The 18,392-nt window shown below is 43.2% G+C and overlaps 1 protein-coding gene and 1 pseudogene across 1 annotated transcript; one reads left to right on the forward strand and one right to left on the reverse strand.

The window, feature by feature from the left end:
- Positions 1-839: 839 nt before the first annotated feature.
- LOC114583559 (putative ATP-dependent RNA helicase DDX10 pseudogene) lies at positions 840-8,445 on the reverse strand (annotated as a pseudogene).
- A 6,213-nt stretch (positions 8,446-14,658) lies between these two features.
- LOC114583556 (vomeronasal type-2 receptor 26-like) lies at positions 14,659-15,558 on the forward strand. Its single transcript, XM_028704852.2, has one exon. The coding sequence runs from the start codon at positions 14,659-14,661 to the stop codon at positions 15,556-15,558; it is 900 nt and encodes a 299-aa protein (XP_028560685.2).
- The last annotated feature ends 2,834 nt before the right edge of the window (positions 15,559-18,392 follow it).

The following is an 18,392-nucleotide window of genomic DNA, read 5'->3' on the forward strand; positions in this document are numbered from 1 at the left end:
CAGATAAAATATCAAACTACTATGCAGAGCACTAATATTAGAATTAAGATACAACTGCTGTTATTGCAACCTAAATGGTTTACATACAGAACTATAAGATCTTTGTGAATTGTATGATTCTCTTTTGATACAGTAGAATATATTCTTTTGCAGTATTGTGACAAAATTCTACCAGCATGCGCTTGCCTTGGCATTTGCCATAAATGAGATCAATGAAAATCCCATGATCTTGCCTAATGCTACACTTGGATTCCACATCTACGACAGCTACTATGATGCCATGATGACCTATCGAACCACTCTAGATCTGCTCTTCAAATCGCATAAATTTGTCCTCAACTACAGATGTGACAGTCAGAAAAAACTCATAGCTGTCATTGGAGGACTTGGCTCTGAGACCTCTTCCCTTATGGCAGACATTTTAGGTCTCTTCAAGATTCCACAGGTAAGATTTGTTAATGGGGTGTTGGGAGTTTCAGAAACAACTCCCTTACCATTTTTCATTCTCATTGTGATTTTATGCTTCATTACATGACCAAGTAGAAAACTTTCCCCTAATTATTATTATGAGGTCTCAGGGCAGTTCACAGAATAAAATCAAAATATAAAACCACAGAATACATAATCAAAATAAAAACCACAACCCAATAACCAGCCACCCCCCCCAAAAAATACACCACATTTTAAAAGGGCATAGAATCCTCACAACATTTAAAGGAAGACAATTAAGAAACCTAGACAGAAACCACTGCAACAATATTTATTGGCAACGAAATTGGCTGCATGCCTTTCTGATACAAAGACAAAATAGCTTTGAAATAAGAGCAGGAGGGGGGAAATTAGCTTTGGTTGTTGAGCAGATGTAACATTAGTACGTCTTCTTCCACAAGGGAGAGGCCTGCATCTAATATTGCAAACAAGTCCTCTTTGCTAAGTTTCATCTTCTTTCTTATTGGCACTGTTTCTACCACTGATGCGCTTCCACTAAACATTGCTTGCCCAACCCAGAACCACCATGGTTTTCTGGATCAGCCTCAGTGTCTATATATCTGTCCAGGTCTGGAAGAATGCTTGGATCAAATTCATCATCACTTTCACTGTGATCTAGAAAGGAGACGCATTCCTCTTCCCCTTTTCTTTCTGACTTCTCTTCTTCCTGCCTTTTCTTTCAGCTGTTTTTCTCTGTGTTTTTCTTTAATCTCCTTCAAATCATCTTCTTTGTCAAATTTGTCCTCTTCCTGCAGCCTCTCTTTTGCTATGTTGAGACTGATTCCACCACTGTTGTCATCATCGTCTGCTTTGTCATGAACAGATTTTTGTGGGGGTGACCACTGCTGAATTGTCTCCCTATCTTCAGTAAACACATTTTGTGTGTGTTTACTTTACATTTTCCCTTCAATACTTTTTTTTTACCTTTTTTTGTTTTAGTTATTCTCTTTTTCAGCTTTAAATTTGGTGTACTTGGTGCTACTTTGTCTCCTGTTTCTAAGCCAAATGCATTCCACCATTTCACTGTCAGCACGTTAAGATCCTGAGTGTCGCCATCATAACTATCACCCTCTTCAAAGAACTGCAGGCCTTCAGCTTCAGAACCCTTGACCGCTATGGGCTCCTCTTCAGTCTCAGTCTGAGCCTGTGATGCATCATCCTCAGTTTCACTGTCTGTGCTGGAGAGTTCTATTTTCTCATCTCCCCGCAACACTGCTGGTTTGCTGAAGTGTGCTCTGCATTTCTCTGCACCATGGTTGCTTACAGGAAAAGGGGCATCTTTGGGCTCATCAGTTTGCTGCAATGGTCTTTCTTTTCCATGCTCATTCTCATGCGTTTTTTTCTGGAACTTCTGAAGAAATCATTCATGAGGGGCCACTGCAAGCCCGGGGGAGAGGGCATATTCAGCAATAGGCAATTTGAATACATCGAACACTTCCTTGTTCTTCATTAGGTAGACCGGTCACAGATAGGAAACAAAATACCGTTGCACTCTCTCTTGTAACTCTTGATCTTGAGCCAAGAAAGACTGCATCTTTTTTCTGGATGTCAACAAGCTTTTCATGATTGATTTTGATGTTGTTGGTGGGAAATTTCTTCTGTGACAGCTGCTGCATCATTCCCTTTTCCTCTGAAGAAAGCAGCACAAGAAGAGTTTCCCCACCTTCTTTGTACTTGGCTGTTCTGCCAACTCTGTGAATGTAAGTATTTGCGTCCCCTGGACAGTTAAGCTGATTGATCCAATTCACAGCAGAGAAATCAAGCCCCTGAGCCACAAGAAGCATATCATAGAGAACTGCTGATTTCTTGCACACAAAATAAGGGTAGACTTCTATTCTCTTCATCCGCTGCTGCTTGCCATGAAGAGCCAGTACAGGGAACCCGGGTCAAAGATGGCAGAAGACTCTAAACAAATACTGAACCTCTTTATAGCTTGCAAAAAATACAATACTTTTCTTATTCAGTTACTGGAATAGTGAACTTTGCCTTCTCGTGTACCCAGTTACATTCTGGATCTTACAAGCTCAGCTGGGCCTTCACCGATTTGGTTTGCAAGGCTGAGAAAAGCAGAGTTTGGCTCATCTTTTCTATGATTGCATTCATCGTATCAACAAAACCCATGTCCACAATTCTGCCACCTTCATTATATTACCAAACCCTGGTGAAAGTCTGTTGAAGGAATTGTGATAGATTAAGCCCTATCTGTGAATTATGGTGAGAGTCCTATGGACTGCAAGAAGATCAAACCTATCCATTCTGAAGAAAATCAGCCCTGAGTGCTCACTGGAAGGACAGATCCTGAAGCTGAGGCTGCAATACTTTGGCCACCTTATGAGAAGAGAAGACTCCCTGGAAAAGACCCTAATGTTGGGAAAGATTGAGGGCACAAGGAGAAGGGGATGACAGAGGGCAAGATGGTTGGACAGTGTTCTCAAAGCTACTAACATGAGTTTGACCAAACTGCGGGAGGCAGTGAAAGACAGGAGTGCCTGGCGTGCTCTTGTCCAAGGAGTCATGAAGAGTCAGATATGACTAAACGACTAAAAATCCTCTGTGTATACCTTTTCAATAGATGCACATTTATTTTTTAAAACAAACTTATAGTTCATATTCAGACTCCCCTGTGTGAGTGTCTGAGGGCCCTGCTCCTTCCTGCCACTTACCACCTGGCCCAGGGCGGGGCCTGACAGGCCTCACAAGGACTGCTCCTGCCACTTACTATCTGGCCCAGGGTGGGGCCTCACAAGGACAGTTGTTGCCACTGATGCTGCTATGGCCCAGGAGGACCCGAAGGGGTGCAGAGTTCTTTTTAACATGTTTTAAAATTTTCCTTCCCCTTTAGATTTTTTATATATGGGGGTGGGATGGATGTTTGGGTGGGCTTGGGAATTTGTTAGATTTTGATGGATTTGTAATTTTTGCAGTTTTTATTTGTATTGTTTTATTGTTTTCTGGCTTGTGTTTGTTTTTTGTTTTTATTGTTTTAAGGTTTTATTGTTTAGGCTGCGAAATAATAACATTAATTGCCATCAATGGAGGCTAATATGAGGCTTGGGATTGTTACCGTGGAGGGGCGAGGGAGGTATGGCGGTGGGGGCAGATGTTATAGGTCAAGGGGATCGAGATACGGATATGCTTGTACCCCTTCCAATCTGCGCCTCATCCTGAGGGACGAGGGTAGGGTGAGCAAGGATTACTCACCTCCGTCACTGGTGCTGTGCAATGCCAGATCTATAGGCAACAAAAACACCACCCTGCGAGATTTCTTTACCTCGCAGGGGGTCGACCTGGCTTGTGTGATGGAGACCTGGGTGCGCGAAGGGGAAACTGTTACCTTATGAGAGATGGCGCCCCTGGGTTTCTCCGTCCTCCACCAGTCACGGACTGTGGGCCGGGGGGGGGGGGGGAGGGGTGGCATTATTAATCCGGGAAGATTGTTCTTTCAGGGCTCTACCATCGCCATCGATCCCTGGCATTGAATGTGTTGGCCTAGTGTGGGGCTCTGAGGAGAGCTTGGCTGTCTGGCTGGTGTACCGGCCACCTAGTACACCAGCAGCCACCCTGTCAGGCCTATTGGAGGCAGTGGCCGGCTGGGCCTTGGAGTTCCCTAACCTATTGGTATTGGGGGACTTCAACATCCATGCTGATGCCACTCCCTCCTCACAGGCTCTGGACCTGGTGTCTTCCATAGCGGCACTAGGGCTCTTCCAGTTTGTTTCGGGCCCCACACATCAAGCAGGCCACACGCTGGATTTGATCTTTGGCATAGGTATAGATGTGATCATGTCTCCTTCGATGAAGGTGCCATGGTCTGATCACTACGCTCTGAAAGCCAGGATTGGCTTTCCACCCCCACCCTGCTTAGGTGGCGAGCCGATTTGGGCTGGCCCGCAGAGGCTGATGGACCCTGATAGATTCCGCCAAGCCTTGCGGGACCTTGCTCCCCCTGGCGACTCATTGACTGAGCTTGTTGAGGGCTGGAATATCCAGCTCCTGGCAGCCATTGATGAGATTGCACCTAAGCGCCCTCTGCGACCCCGCAGAAACCGGGCTCCCTGGTTTACCGAGAAGCTCTGGAAAATGAAGCGGGACCTCAGACGGCTAGAGCGAGTATGGCGGGGTGCCTCAAGAACATCTTATAGGGCTTTAATGAAAACCTACGAGATGACGGTGAAGGCTGCTAAGAAGTCTTACTTCTCGGCCTCCATTGCATCCACTAGCTCTCGCCTGGCACAATTATTTAGTATAATCAGGTCTTTAACGTCCCTTGAGGGACAGCCAAATTTAAATAACAATTTGACACACAGCTGTGAGGCATTTGCGAGCTTTTTTGCGGAGAAGGTCTTGTTGCTCCGCCATGACCTCCCTGCCAATTTGGATACAATAAAGGAACTGGAGGCCCCTCGACTGTCCTCGGGTCCAGTATTGGACCACTTTGACCGGATATCCCCAGCTGATGTGGACAGACTCCTCCGAGCTGGAAAGCCCACCACCTGTCCTCTCAACCCGTGCCCGTCTTGGCTGATTAGAGCATGTCCAGACGAGGTGCGGGCCCTCCTGGGGGATATCATCAATTTGTCCCTTGGCACGGGGACATTCCCAGGGGAACTGAAGGAGGCGGTGGTGCACCCGCTCTTAAAGAAAACATCATTAGATCCTTTAGATCTATCCAATTACCGCCCGATTTCGAATCTTCCGTTCCTGGGTAAGGTGATTGAGAGAGCGGTTGCTGAACAGCTTGGTGGGTTTCTGGATGAAACATCGGCTCTGGATCCATTCCAGTCTGGCTTCCGCACTGGTCATGGGACCAAGACGGCTCTGGTTGCCCTAACAGATGATCTTCGTAGACAGCTGGATCGAGGCGGGTTGGGGCTGCTGATTCTTCTAGATCTGTCAGCAGCCTTCGACATGGTCGATCACAAACTCTTGGACCACCGCCTTGCTGACGTGGGGATCCAGGGCACAGTCCTTCAATGGCTGCGCTCGTTTCTCTCTGGTCGGGGACAGAGGGTGGCGCTTGGGGGGGAATTGTCATCGCGCCACTCCTTGGTGTGTGGAGTACCTCAGGGTGCAATACTCTCCCTGATGCTTTTCAACATCTTTATGCGCCCTCTCGCCCAGCTTGTCCGGAGTTTTGGGCTGGGTTGCCATCAGTATGCTGATGACACCCAACTCTATCTGTTGATGGATGGCCATCCTGACTCGGCCCCGAACACACTGACCAGATGTTTGGAAGCTGTGGCTGGATGGTTACGTGGGAGCCGGTTGAAGCTAAATCCTTCGAAGACAGAGGTCCTCTGGCTGGGACGGAGCGATATGGGATTGGGGGGGCAACTCCCATCTCTTGCGGGGGCGCAATTAGTGCCAGCACCGTCCGTTAAGAGTTTGGGTGTAATCTTCGACACCTCCCTTTCCATGGAGGCGCAGATTGCAGCTATAAAAAAGGTGGCATTTTTCAATCTCCGCCAAGCTAAGCAGTTGGCTCCTTACCTCTCTCGCCCTGACCTAGCCACTGTGATCCACGAGATGGTCACCTCCAGACTGGATTATTGTAACTCGCTCTACGTGGAGCTGCCCTTGAGACTGACACAGAAACTCCAGAGGGTGCAGAATGCTGCAGCGAGACTCCTTACGGGGTCTTCACTGCGAGATCACATTCACCCGGTGCTATACCAGCTGCACTGGCTCCCGGTGGAGTACAGGATCAGGTTTAAGGTGCTGGTTTTAACCTTTAAAGCCCTATACGGCCCAGGACCCTCGTACCTACGGGACCGCCTCTCCTGGTATGTCCCACAGAGAAACGTACGGTCTTCAAATAAAAACATCTGGAAGGTCCCAGGCCACAGAGAGGTTAGGCTGGCCTCAACTAGAGCCAGGGCTTTTTCGGCTGTGGCTCCGATCTGGTGGAACACTCTGTCACAAGAGACCAGGGCCCTGCGGGACTTGACATCTTTCTGCAGGGCCTACAAGAAAGAGCTGTTCCACCAGGCCTTTGGCCAGGGCACAGCCTGACTCCCTCCCTCGGCAATCTTCATGGAGCTCTGGCCCAATGGTTGCCAGTGGCTTGATTTGAATTAATTTTATAATGAATGATTTTAGAGTGTTGTTTGTGCTGTACGTTTGTACTGTATTATTGTTGTTAGCCGCCCTGAGCCCGGCTTCGGCTGGGGAGGGCGGGATATAAATAAAATTTATTATTATTATTATTACACACAGGAATGATCAGGTTCCTTTCTATTTCCACAGAGTGCATAATAAAGTCCATCAACTTCTAGGGATCATCACCTAGACGTTTTCCAAACATTTTACAACAATCTTTGTATCAGATAACTACATTGTTTCATAAGTTGTCTTTTGCCCAACCTCACCTCACCTTTTCTACTGCATTATATATTTTATCTATTACAAAAAGTTTCTCTATTACAATTATTTTATCATTTTTCTTCTGCTGCTTTTATCTGGAATCCTACCCATAATTTCATTAGACTATAATATTTTTAAAAATAGTCCATGAAGGGCCTCCATTCTTCTATCAAAAATCAGTATTTTGATCTCTTGATTTTGCTGACAGCTTTGCCATTTCTGCATAGTTCATTACTTTCAAAAGCCGCTCTTCTGTTGTTGGAACCTGCTCTCCTTTCCATTTGTGCATATAATATTCCAGCTGCTGCATTTACATACATAAATAGTTTGCTTATCTTCGTTGGGACCTCAGTCCCTATTAAGCCTATAAAGAAAACTTCTGGCCTTTGGGGAATGGCCCATTTAAACATTTTCTTCATTTCATTATATATCATTTCTCCAAAAGACTTTAGCTTTTTTACATGTCCACCACATATGAAAGAATGACCCATCTATTTGCTTACATTTCCAGCATTTACTTGACACATTTTTGTGCATCTTAGCCTGCTTGTTTAATGTTAAATACCAAATAAAGTGTATAACAAGCAATGAATTCACATCATTTTTCCATAAGTTCTCCCAAGAAACAATATTAACATTATTAACTAAGTCTTTAGCCCATTGTATAATTGTTGACTTAACCCTTTCATCTTTAGTATCCCATTCTAGTAACATTTTGCACATTTAAGAAATCAATTTTTCATTACTCTCAAGTATCCCCATTTCAAAATAAGATCCTTATTCCATTAAACCATTTAACACATCCTTCTTAAATAACTCATTTACCTAATGATACTGAAACCAATATGATACAAGGTCTTGAATTTCTTCTATTTTAAAAAAGAGTTTATGCCTGCTTTCAGTGTAACTTAACATAGCTCTATAAATTCCCCAGTTCTCATTCATATTCCTTTCTTTTGGAGCACAGGCCTTTATGGGAGTTAACCACAGTGGTGTTTTCCATTCAAGTAGATTTTTATAACTTGTCCATACTCCAAATAAACTTCTTACAGCATGATTTAGAAAGTCTTTATGGAGCTTTGCTTTTTCACACCACAAATATGCATGCCACCCATATCTTCCACCACATCCCTCTAGATCCAGCAATTTAGTCATTTTAAAAATATCATCCATTCCTTTATTCATGTCAAACATGCTGCATCATAATATAATATTAGATTTGGAAGTCATTTGGAAGTGAGATTTCACCTCCTTCTTTAGCATCTGTTATTAATTTAAGCCTTGGTTTCTTCCCTTCCCAAATGAATTCTGACAGCTCTTTTTGGCACCAAGTATTACATATTATCAGAACTGTTTGAAACAAAAATGATATCTTAGACAACACATTCATTTTCACAGCAGATTGTCTCAAATAATGATAGATTCATCCTCTCCCAACTCAATAAATCTTATTTCACATCATTTCACACTTTAACATAATTATTTTGGTACAACATTGCATTCTTACTTGGTACCCAGATACCCAAATATTTCACCTTTTCCAACCTTAATTCCAGTCTTCTTTTGTAAAGCCTCTTTTGCTTGCTGATCCATATTTTTACTGATATTTTAATCTTAGTTTTATTTATATAAAAACCTGCTAAAAAACAAATTGCTTTATCTTTTCAAATACGTTTACCATATTTTAAAAGGGGTCTCCTACAAATAAATCCACAACATCTGCAAATGCTTTTAATTTGTAAGTTTGTTGTCCCACTTTGATACTTTGTATCTCATCACTTTCTCTTATATCTCTACATACGGCATCTAACACCAAAATAAACAATAATCGTGACAGTGGGAAACCTTGTTTTGTTTCTTTTGATACAAAGCATTTTTCTGACAAATTCCCATTTACTATAATATTAGCATATTGCTCTGTATATATTGCTCCCATCCGTCTTGTAAATATATTTACAAATCCCATTGTATCCATAAGTTGCCCAATAAAACCACAATAAACATTATGTAGGGATCATGACCTAACTAAACTATTTTGGATAAATGTGGAGCAGGGTTGAGCCACACAGTGAAGAATGCTGCATACCACAGAGCTATTATTTTGCAGAAATAAATCTGTTCAGTATTCATACAAAGTGTTCCACAAGTAGTCCATATGGATAACTTGCATGAAATTATTGTTATAGTCACAAATATTTAGGTACAATCCACATATTTAGTCATTTATTCGCTCACTCACAAAAAACACAATGGTATAGCACATAATGAAATTAGTATCTTTGACAATAAATACATTTTCTTTTAGCTCACCTATGGCGCCTTTCCCTCAGAAAAGACTGGCATAGATCAGGACCACATTTTATATCACATGGTGCCAAATGAAGTCCATCTGTACAAGGGGATTATCAGCTTGCTTAATCACTTTGGATGGACATGGGTCGGGCTCTTTGTTGTGGATGATGGGAGTGGAGAAAATTTCTTGCAGACCATGGAGCCGTTGTTTTCCCAAAATGGAATTTGTTCAGCCTTCACACAAAGAATCCAACAAGCACCCCGTTTTGATGACTTGGATAAACTCTTTGACATGGTATCAAGTAATTATTTAGATTTCACAGATAGCAAAGTCAATACGTTGATCATCTATGGAGAAACTTTGACTATTGTGTGGCTAAGATTTATTACTGAAAGTAAGGGGAATGAATCATTTAGAAAGGTATGGATCATGACAACTCAGATTGATTTTGCATTATCCAGCATTCAAAGGAACTGGGGTCTTCAGATGCTCCAAGGTGCAATTGCCTTTACCATTCATTCACAAGATGTTCCGGAATTCAGGGAATTTCTTCAGAAAGTAAAACCTTACTGGACTGAAGGAGATGGATTTGTTAATGATTTCTGGGAGCAAGCATTTGATTGTTCATTTACAAATCTTGAAGAACCAGAAAATGACTTTAAAATATGTACTGGGGAGGAGAAGCTGGAGGGTCTTCCTGGGCATCAGTTTGAGCTACTCATGACTGGTCACAGCTACAATATTTACAATGCAGTCTATGCCATAGCTAATGCTTTGCATGCCATTTACTCAACGAGACCCAAGCACAGAGCCATTCTGGGAAGGGAAAGATTTGAACTTCAAGATTTGCAGCCTTGGCAAGTAATGTCACTACAGCAAATAGTTTAATTTAAGCATCATATTACTTTGGGGGGAGCCTACATCCAACTTTTCCATTTCTGGAGTTGCACACCAGGGATGGACTTGCACACTAACATTGTTCCTCTTAGGACTGGAGCATTAAAATACTTATCTACAATGCAGTATAAAATCCCCATTCTGCATACTTTACATGTAGCTTAAATGCCAATATTTTATCATTCTTGGTGAAACTCTGTAAGGAGTATTAATAAGGATAACTGTTGGTAAAATTGTCATGAGTGTTGGGATATGACTACTAAAGGTAAAGGTAAAGGTACCCCTGCCCGTACGGGCCAGTCTTGACAGACTCTAGGGTTGTGCGCCCATCTCACTCAAGAGGCCGGGGGCCAGCGCTGTCCGGAGACACTTCCGGGTCACGTGGCCAGCATGACATCGCTGCTCTGGCGAGCCAGAGCCGCACACGGAAACGCCGTTTACCTTCCCGCTAGTAAGCGGTCCCTATTTATCTACTTGCACCCGGGAGTGCTTTCGAACTGCTAGGTTCGCAGGCTCTGGGACTGAACAACGGGAGCGCACCCCGCCGCGGGGATTCGAACCGCCGACCTTTCGATCGGCAAGCCCTAGGCGCTGAGGCTTTTACCCACAGCGCCACCCACAGCTGCAAACAAGTAGCTCGGTGTTTATATCACATGATGTGGCTAGTCCTGGGAAAGGATATTCCAGGCAGTTCACTGGATTTACAGAGCTTTGTTCTGTGTGTAATATGAGACCTTCCTGTTGCGCATGTGAAGGAAGTCTTACTCACTTGCTTGGAGAAGACTGAACTGAACGGTCATGTTTTTGTACAGCTGTAAAGTCAGAAACAAACTGTAGAGATGTAGACTTTCTGACTATCTTCTTTTCTCCTGCTGGTATGCAAGGGGAGAAGGGGGTGTGCATTTTCCAAGCTGGGAGATGTCGCCTATAAAGTTCTCCCTGGACTTGCGGGGATGCCAGCCCCAGGAGCCTGGGAGAGTTGCCAACCTCTCCCGAGGGGGCGAGTTTTCCAACAATGAGATGATGACATTTCCCTCCTGTTCTTCATTTCTTTTCATTATTTTTGTGAATAAATATAAGAAAAAGTAATTATAAAGCAAAATTAAACAATATGCCCATCCTGTTCTTTCCCTCCCATTAATCTCCTTTTGTTTCTTTCTCTCTTTCCATTAGCTCCACTCATCTCTCCATGGCATTTCATTTAACAACTCAGTTGGAGAAATGTTCACTTTCAATGAAAAAATGGAAATAGGAGGTGGATTTGACATCACTAATATGGTCACATTTCCAAATAATTCCTTCCAGAGAGTGAAAGTTGGAACGGTGGGTCCTGGTGGTCTTGGAGGAAAAGAGTTTGTCATTGATGATGACATGATTGTGTGGCATGGAGCTTTTAATCAGGTGTGACTTCTGGGTTAGTCTTAGATAGGTCTTTTGGATGTCATAAAGTTTTATTTTCTTGCTGCTCAATGTGGTGTTTTCACAGACTGTAAAAGTATATTCCCCAACCTGGTGGCCAAAAGATGTTATTGGACTTCAAATCCAATCATCCCTGACCCTTCAAAAGGCAGGTTTCTCTGAATTTTGTAAGGAAGTTATTCAGAAAAGTATTGTGTACTAAAATACATTTAGTAGTGGCAATTGCTTAGCAAAACCGTGCATATCAACTGAGATGCATATTGCGATAAATTTGCACTCAACTCCTGATCAATTTCTATTTTGAGGTTTTTTCCCCCTTCAAAAACTGATTGGAAATTTGGAGGTTGAAGTTAATCTAGAAAAATGGGGAAATGAGAGAAAGTGCCTTGACTAATTTCTCTGATTCTGGTATCTGTTTATGGATAGGGATTTCCCCTGTCTTTGTGTAATGAACCCTGCCAGACTGGCAATCAAAAGAAAAGAAAGGAAGAGGAGAAATTTTGTTGCTATGATTGTGCTTCATGCTCAGAAGGGAAGTTTGCCAACCAGACAGGTAGGTAATGTGCTACTCTTTCATCAAAGAAGCTAAATAAAATTATTGGGTTAGCTGAGGAAATTTAAAAGTGACTGGTTTTCATTGTGAGTTTGTGAACACTTGGCTAGTCATTGGTCTCTATCACACAGCCCTCCTTGATACAGCATGCAGACATTTCTCTGCTGCCTTCCAGGTTGTTCTCAGTCCTGCACATGTTTACTCAGAAGTAAGTCATGCAGGGTTAAGCCAAGCTTACATCCTAATCTCTGTGGATATAATGAATAAAAACACAAGAAGAAAATTTGGCTAACACCAGAGCCGTTTCCAGTGCAGGATACTCTTCACAAGATCCCAACAGGAAGCTCAAATGGCAAAAATGAGTGCAATGGATATTCCTTATTGTTGTTTTCTAGCAACTAGTGTTCACAGGCATATTGCCTCTCATACTAGGAGTAATATAGCTATCATGATTAGGAGCCTCTGAGTATGCTATTCATTGTACTTTTATCCGGGAGTAAATTAAAATGGCAACTTTTTGAGAAACAATAATAATAATAATAATAATAATAATAATAATAATAATAATAATAATAATAATAATTTATTTATACCCCGCCCATCTGGCTGGGCCTCCCCAGCCACTCTGGGCGGCTTCCATAAAAACCACAAATACAGTAAAATATCACACGTTAAAAACTTCCCTGAACAGGGCTGCCTTAAGATGTCTTCTGAATGTCAGGTAGTTGTTTATCGCTTTGACATCTGCTGGAAGGGCGTTCCACAGGGCGGGCGCCACTACCGAGAAGGCCCTCTGCCTGGTTCCCTGTAGCTTTGCTTCTCGCAATGAGGGAACAGCCAGAAGGCCCTCGGCGCTGGACCTCAGCATCCGGGCAGAATGATGGGGGTGGAGACGCTCCTTCAGGTATACTGGACCGAGGCCGTTTAGGGCTTTAAAGGTCAGCACCAACACTTTGAATTGTGCTCGGAAACGTACTGGGAGCCAATGTAGGTCCTTCAAGACCGGTGTTATATGGTCTCGGCGGCCACCCCCAGTCACCAGTCTAGCTGCCGCATTCTGGATTAGTTGTAGTTTCCGAGTCACCTTCAAAGGTAGCCCCACGTAGAGTGCATTGCAGTAGTCCAAGCGGGAGATAACCAGAGCATGTACCACTCTGGTGAGACAGTCTGCAGGCAGATAGGGTCTCAGCCTACGTACCAGATGGAGCTGGTAAACAGATTTGACCTGTGCCTCCATGGACAGCTGTGAGTCCAGAATGACTCCCAGGCTGCGCACCTGGTCCTTCAGGGGCACAGTTACCCCATTCAGGACCAGGGAATCCTCCACACCTGCCCGCGTCCTGTCCCCTAAAAACAGTACTTCTGTCTTGTCAGGATTCAACCTCAATCTGTTAGCCACCATCCAACCTCCAACCGCCTCCAGGCACTCACACAGGACCTTCACTGCCTTCACTGGTTCTGATTTAAAAGAGAGGTAGAGCTGGGTATCATCCGCATACTGATGAACACCCAGCCCAAATCCCCTGATGATCTCTCCCAGCGGCTTCATGTAGATGTTGAAGAGCATGGGGGAGAGGACTGAACCCTGAGGCACCCCACAAGTGAGGGCCCAGGAGGAAGGAGCGGAACCACTGTATAACAGTGCCTCCAGCTCCCAGCCCCTGAAGACGGTCCAGAAGGATGTTATGGTCGATGGTATCAAACGCCGCTGAGAGATCCAGCAGAACTAGGAAACAGCTCTCACCTAAGGACAGCTGTTTCAGAGTAAAATCAAAGAGCACTTCTATGATCATCTACTTGGTAATGAACTTCATTGAGCCAAAGAGATTTAGCTGCATCAATGCTTTATTCTAAAAAAAGGGGCTTAAATTGGTTTAACCACACCTAATGTAAAAACAGAAGCAAATGGGCGATGCTCACCCCTCACACAGAAGGCACTCTTTTTACGTTATGAAAGGGAGAACTGGGACCAGAAGGCAGAAGGTAGTGTTACGGGAAGAAAGCTGAAATTCAAGTCCACAATCTCATAAAGAAATCTGAAATCATACACAAATGTCTTTGTTGCATTTATTAAAGGATAAATAAGGGAAGGAACAGCACATCATATGCTTACATGGATTAAACATTTCCAATAGTGTAGAGCAACACTCCAGTGCTTTTCACCATTCCATGTCAAACATCACCAGAGGTCATGTTCCTGAACATTCCTGGACCCCAGAGTCACACTATACTGTCCCTGTCACTCTTCTCTGATGTCTATATGTGCCCAGAACCTCCTAGAACCTGATCAAAGTCTTCCTTCAACAGATTGAACTCAAAATCTAGCAACACTTTTCTCTTTTTCACTATCTCATCAGTCATACTCTTTCCTCTTCCCATGGCCTAACTGCCCCAATTGCCACTTCCCATGTTTCCAATTCCCAGTTGTTAAGACTTCATCATTTTATTTACCTCTAGTTTTCCCAGCCAACTAGGCTTTTTGACATATATAGAATCCAAATCAGGAACACAAAATAACCATCCCATCACAAATATAAATACGTCATTATAATATCTGCAACTGCCATATAGGAATTAGCATGAGGAATGCTTATAGACCAAGGAGAACTGACACTGAAATCAAATTTAATTTTGTTTTCCAGATATGGTTGCTTGTTTCAAATGCCCAGAAGATCAGTATCCAAAAGAGGACAAAACTCAATGCATCCCCAAAGCAATAAGGTTCCTGGCTTACAAAGAAACATTAGGATTCAGTTTGACTTTAGTTGCTGTTTCTTTTTCCCTGATCACAGCTTTGGTGCTAGGAACTTTTATTAAGTACAGAGATACCCCCATTGTCAAAGCCAACAACCGCAACCTCACCTACGCTCTCCTCGTCTCTCTTTTTTTCTGCTTCCTCTCATCTTTGCTGTTCCTGGGCAAACCTGAGAAAGTGACCTGCCTTCTTCGCCAACCATCCTTTGGGGTTGTCTTCTCAGTGGCTGTTTCTTGCCTGCTGGCAAAGACCACCATTGTTTCTCTAGCATTCATGGCCACAAAACCTGGATCCAGAATGAAGAAATGGGTGGGGAAAAGCCTATCCAACTCTATTGTCCTTTCCTGTTCCCTTATTCAAGTCATTATTTGCACTACGTGGCTGGCAACCTCTCCCCCATATCCTGATTTAGACATGCAGTCGGTAACAGAAGAAATCATTCTACAGTGTAATGAAGGGTCCACTGCCATGTTTTACTGTGTCCTTGTCTACATGGGACTCTTGGCAATCATCAGCTTCTTTGTTGCATTTCTTGCCCGGAAATTACCAGATAGTTTTAATGAAGCCAAGTTCATCACATTTAGCATGTTGCTCTTTTGCAGTGTGTGGGCCACCTTTGTGCCAACCTACCTGAGCACCAAAGGAAAAGACATGGTGACTGTGGAGGTCTTCTCCATTCTGGCTTCCAGCGCTGGGTTATTGGGTTGCATCTTCTCTCCTAAATGCTATATCATTGTTTTGAAGCCTGAGTTGAACAGCAGGGAGCAAATGTTAAGGAAAAATATTTAAATAGTATTATTATTGTTGTTGTTATTGTTATTGTTATTACTACTACTACTACTACTTACATTTAGAGATTTAAAAGTGACCTACTAAGGTCAGCAGAAAGGTTGGAAAACACCAGAAAGCCAGAAAACTGGATGCTAAGCAGAAATCTGTGCACAAATAGAACAATCCCATTTGCTGATGCCTTTTTGCCTGCAGCCTCTTACTTTCTGGACTGTATGACTTGGTATTTGGAAATAAGAGGCATGGGCAGAAAGTCATTCCAACCCTGTGTACCTCTCTCAGTGCTTTCCAAGTTAGGCGGACTGTCTTTTCCCCAAATTAAATGTGTGTGGACCACTGGATAGCTCAGTTGGTTAGAGCGTGCTGCTGATAACACCAAGGTCATCAGAGTGGCCAAGGTTAGGCCCAGTGCTTTTTTTAAAAAAATGTTTAGGGGTACTCTCATTTTCCTACTCATATTGAAATACTGCCCCTAAATGAGGCCAAACTTAGATTCACAAAATGTTTAGGGGTATGCGTACCTCTGCGTCCCCCCCAGGAAAAAAACCACACCGGTTATGCCCAGTGGAAATATGGGAAACCTGCAAGCAGAACCTGAGTACAACAGCACTCATAAGAAAGTAAGAAAAACCTGCTGGATCTGGCATCCTCTTCACACCAATCAATTGCCTGCAGGCAGTGGTGAAGCTGCATGCTCCAGCACCAGGGGCAGAGAGCAGGTGTGTGTGTGGCTGTTCATGGCACGTGTTGGGGGGCAGACACGATGGTACCCCCCTCCCCGATGGTGCTGGGGGTGGTGCGCTCCCCTGCTCCCTTTCCTCTGCCAGTGCCTGCAGGGAACTTTCAAGCAGGATGCGTGCACAAGATCACTCTTCCCTTAGAAACATGACATGATCTATGAAGTGTAGGTAGCTGCTTCCCCCTGGTGTTGAGAATGAATAATGATTAATATGTGTGTTGCTTAGTCTTTTGTAGGATAATCCGAGGGGCCTTTCCACCATGGGTTTCTCTCTTTTTTTTTTAGCATGGATTTGTTGAGTGTAAAGATATGGAGGCAGTTTGAAAACAGAATGACTGTGTTTGGTGTATATACAGGCATTCAAAATCAAGTGATGGTGACTATGTGAGGATGGAGAGCAGGGCTCCTGCTCACTATAACTCTGCTGTTGCATTGGTTCTGAACACCAAAACAGGGCTTGTGGTTCTGCTTAACCCATCAAGCTTTGGAAGATAGCAAACAGTGTCATCTCTGCTGCATATCACAGAGATGTCTTTGGCATTTCTGCCTAGGTGTAGTTCATGGCTAGAATGTAGCCTACAACAGGAATGCAAAAATTCTATCCATACTTCCATTCACTTTGCCCTCTGCTCCCCTCCCACTAGCATATGGCCCTCAAAAGATTGCTAATGAATCAATGTGGCCCTGCGTATTAACACCCACAAACAACCAGCTGCTGTGATATGAACAGAAATTTACCTTTGAAGACTATGGAAGAGAGAACCAGTTCAAGCAAAAGTACCATTTCCCCCAATTAAATAATGAGAGAGTTGAAAGAGAAAACTAGTCCCAGGTCCATATGATGGAATAATTGAAGAAATGAGTATGTATCACTGATTTAAAGAGGAATCTCTCTCTGAAAATTTGCACAGTCAGCAGGATAAAAGCACCAGCGCAGACTTTTGGCAATCTGTGACAGGAGGCTAGAAGTATTATACTGCAATAATCCTATTAATATTGTCCAATCTGAGTTCTTACATGATGTGTTGCATCAGAGCATAGCCATCATGCCTAATGCCATCCATGTTCAAGTCTAATGAAAGTTTGTCTTCTGCACTGTGTGAAGACGCAAGGTGTGTTCCATTTTGTTGCTTCATATGTGTTGTGCTTTGTCTTGTAAGTTTTAAGATTGCTTTATTGTATTGTTATGAGTTTGTGGGTGACAGACTCCTCTAAGTTCCTTGATATTGTAAGTGTTAGAATTTAATCAATGCTTGTGGTGTTAAACTGAATACCAGGCCCATCACTCAGCAAGTCTTGAAATATAAGTCAGCATAGCTTTCTGTGTTCATGGAATCACCTGGGTTTTGGGCTATTAAGGGAGAGCAAAGGAAAGGTGATGAGCCATTGAGAAAGCAAAGGAAATGGGACTCTGTGCCAGACGTCAAATGGGTAGGGCCCCTCCTCTAGCTCTTAAATACTCAGGACAATGCCAGAGTTGAGGGCAATGTTGGCTGTGATGTGATCTAGAAGAAAAGCAGACTGGAAAGCCAGAGCGGCAGAGCACAATATTTGATTTCTGCGTGAATCTAAGGATTTGGCTATGAGATAAACAAGGGCTTCTTGTGAAACCATCCATCGTAGGCTCAGGTTGTGTATATGTGTAAATAAACCATATATCATAAAGATACCAGAGTCTCCACTGAGCCTAATTTCCAAAAAAGAAACACAGATCCAGGGTAAGTGCCAGGAACCCCTGGAATCTCAGACTGCTTAGAGATTAATGTGGTGTGGAACAGCATTTTTATATTTTTACATTTTTTAAAAATTGCTCCTTTGATGATAATACACCAAGGCATTACATTATTCAAAGGGGGACATTGATTGGTTATCCACTGGAAGTTATGGTCAGGGTAATGATAGATAGATGAGAGATTAGATAGATGAGAGATAGATAGATGATAGATAGATAGACAGACAGACAGACAGACAGATGGTAGATAGATTGGATAGATAGTTGATAGATAGATTGGATAGATATAGATAGATAGATAGATAGATAGATAGATAGATAGATAGATGATAGATAGATAGATAGATAGATAGATGATAGATA

This window comes from Podarcis muralis, chromosome 13 (assembly GCF_964188315.1).
Source record: "Podarcis muralis chromosome 13, rPodMur119.hap1.1, whole genome shotgun sequence".
Lineage (NCBI taxonomy): Eukaryota > Metazoa > Chordata > Lepidosauria > Squamata > Lacertidae > Podarcis > Podarcis muralis.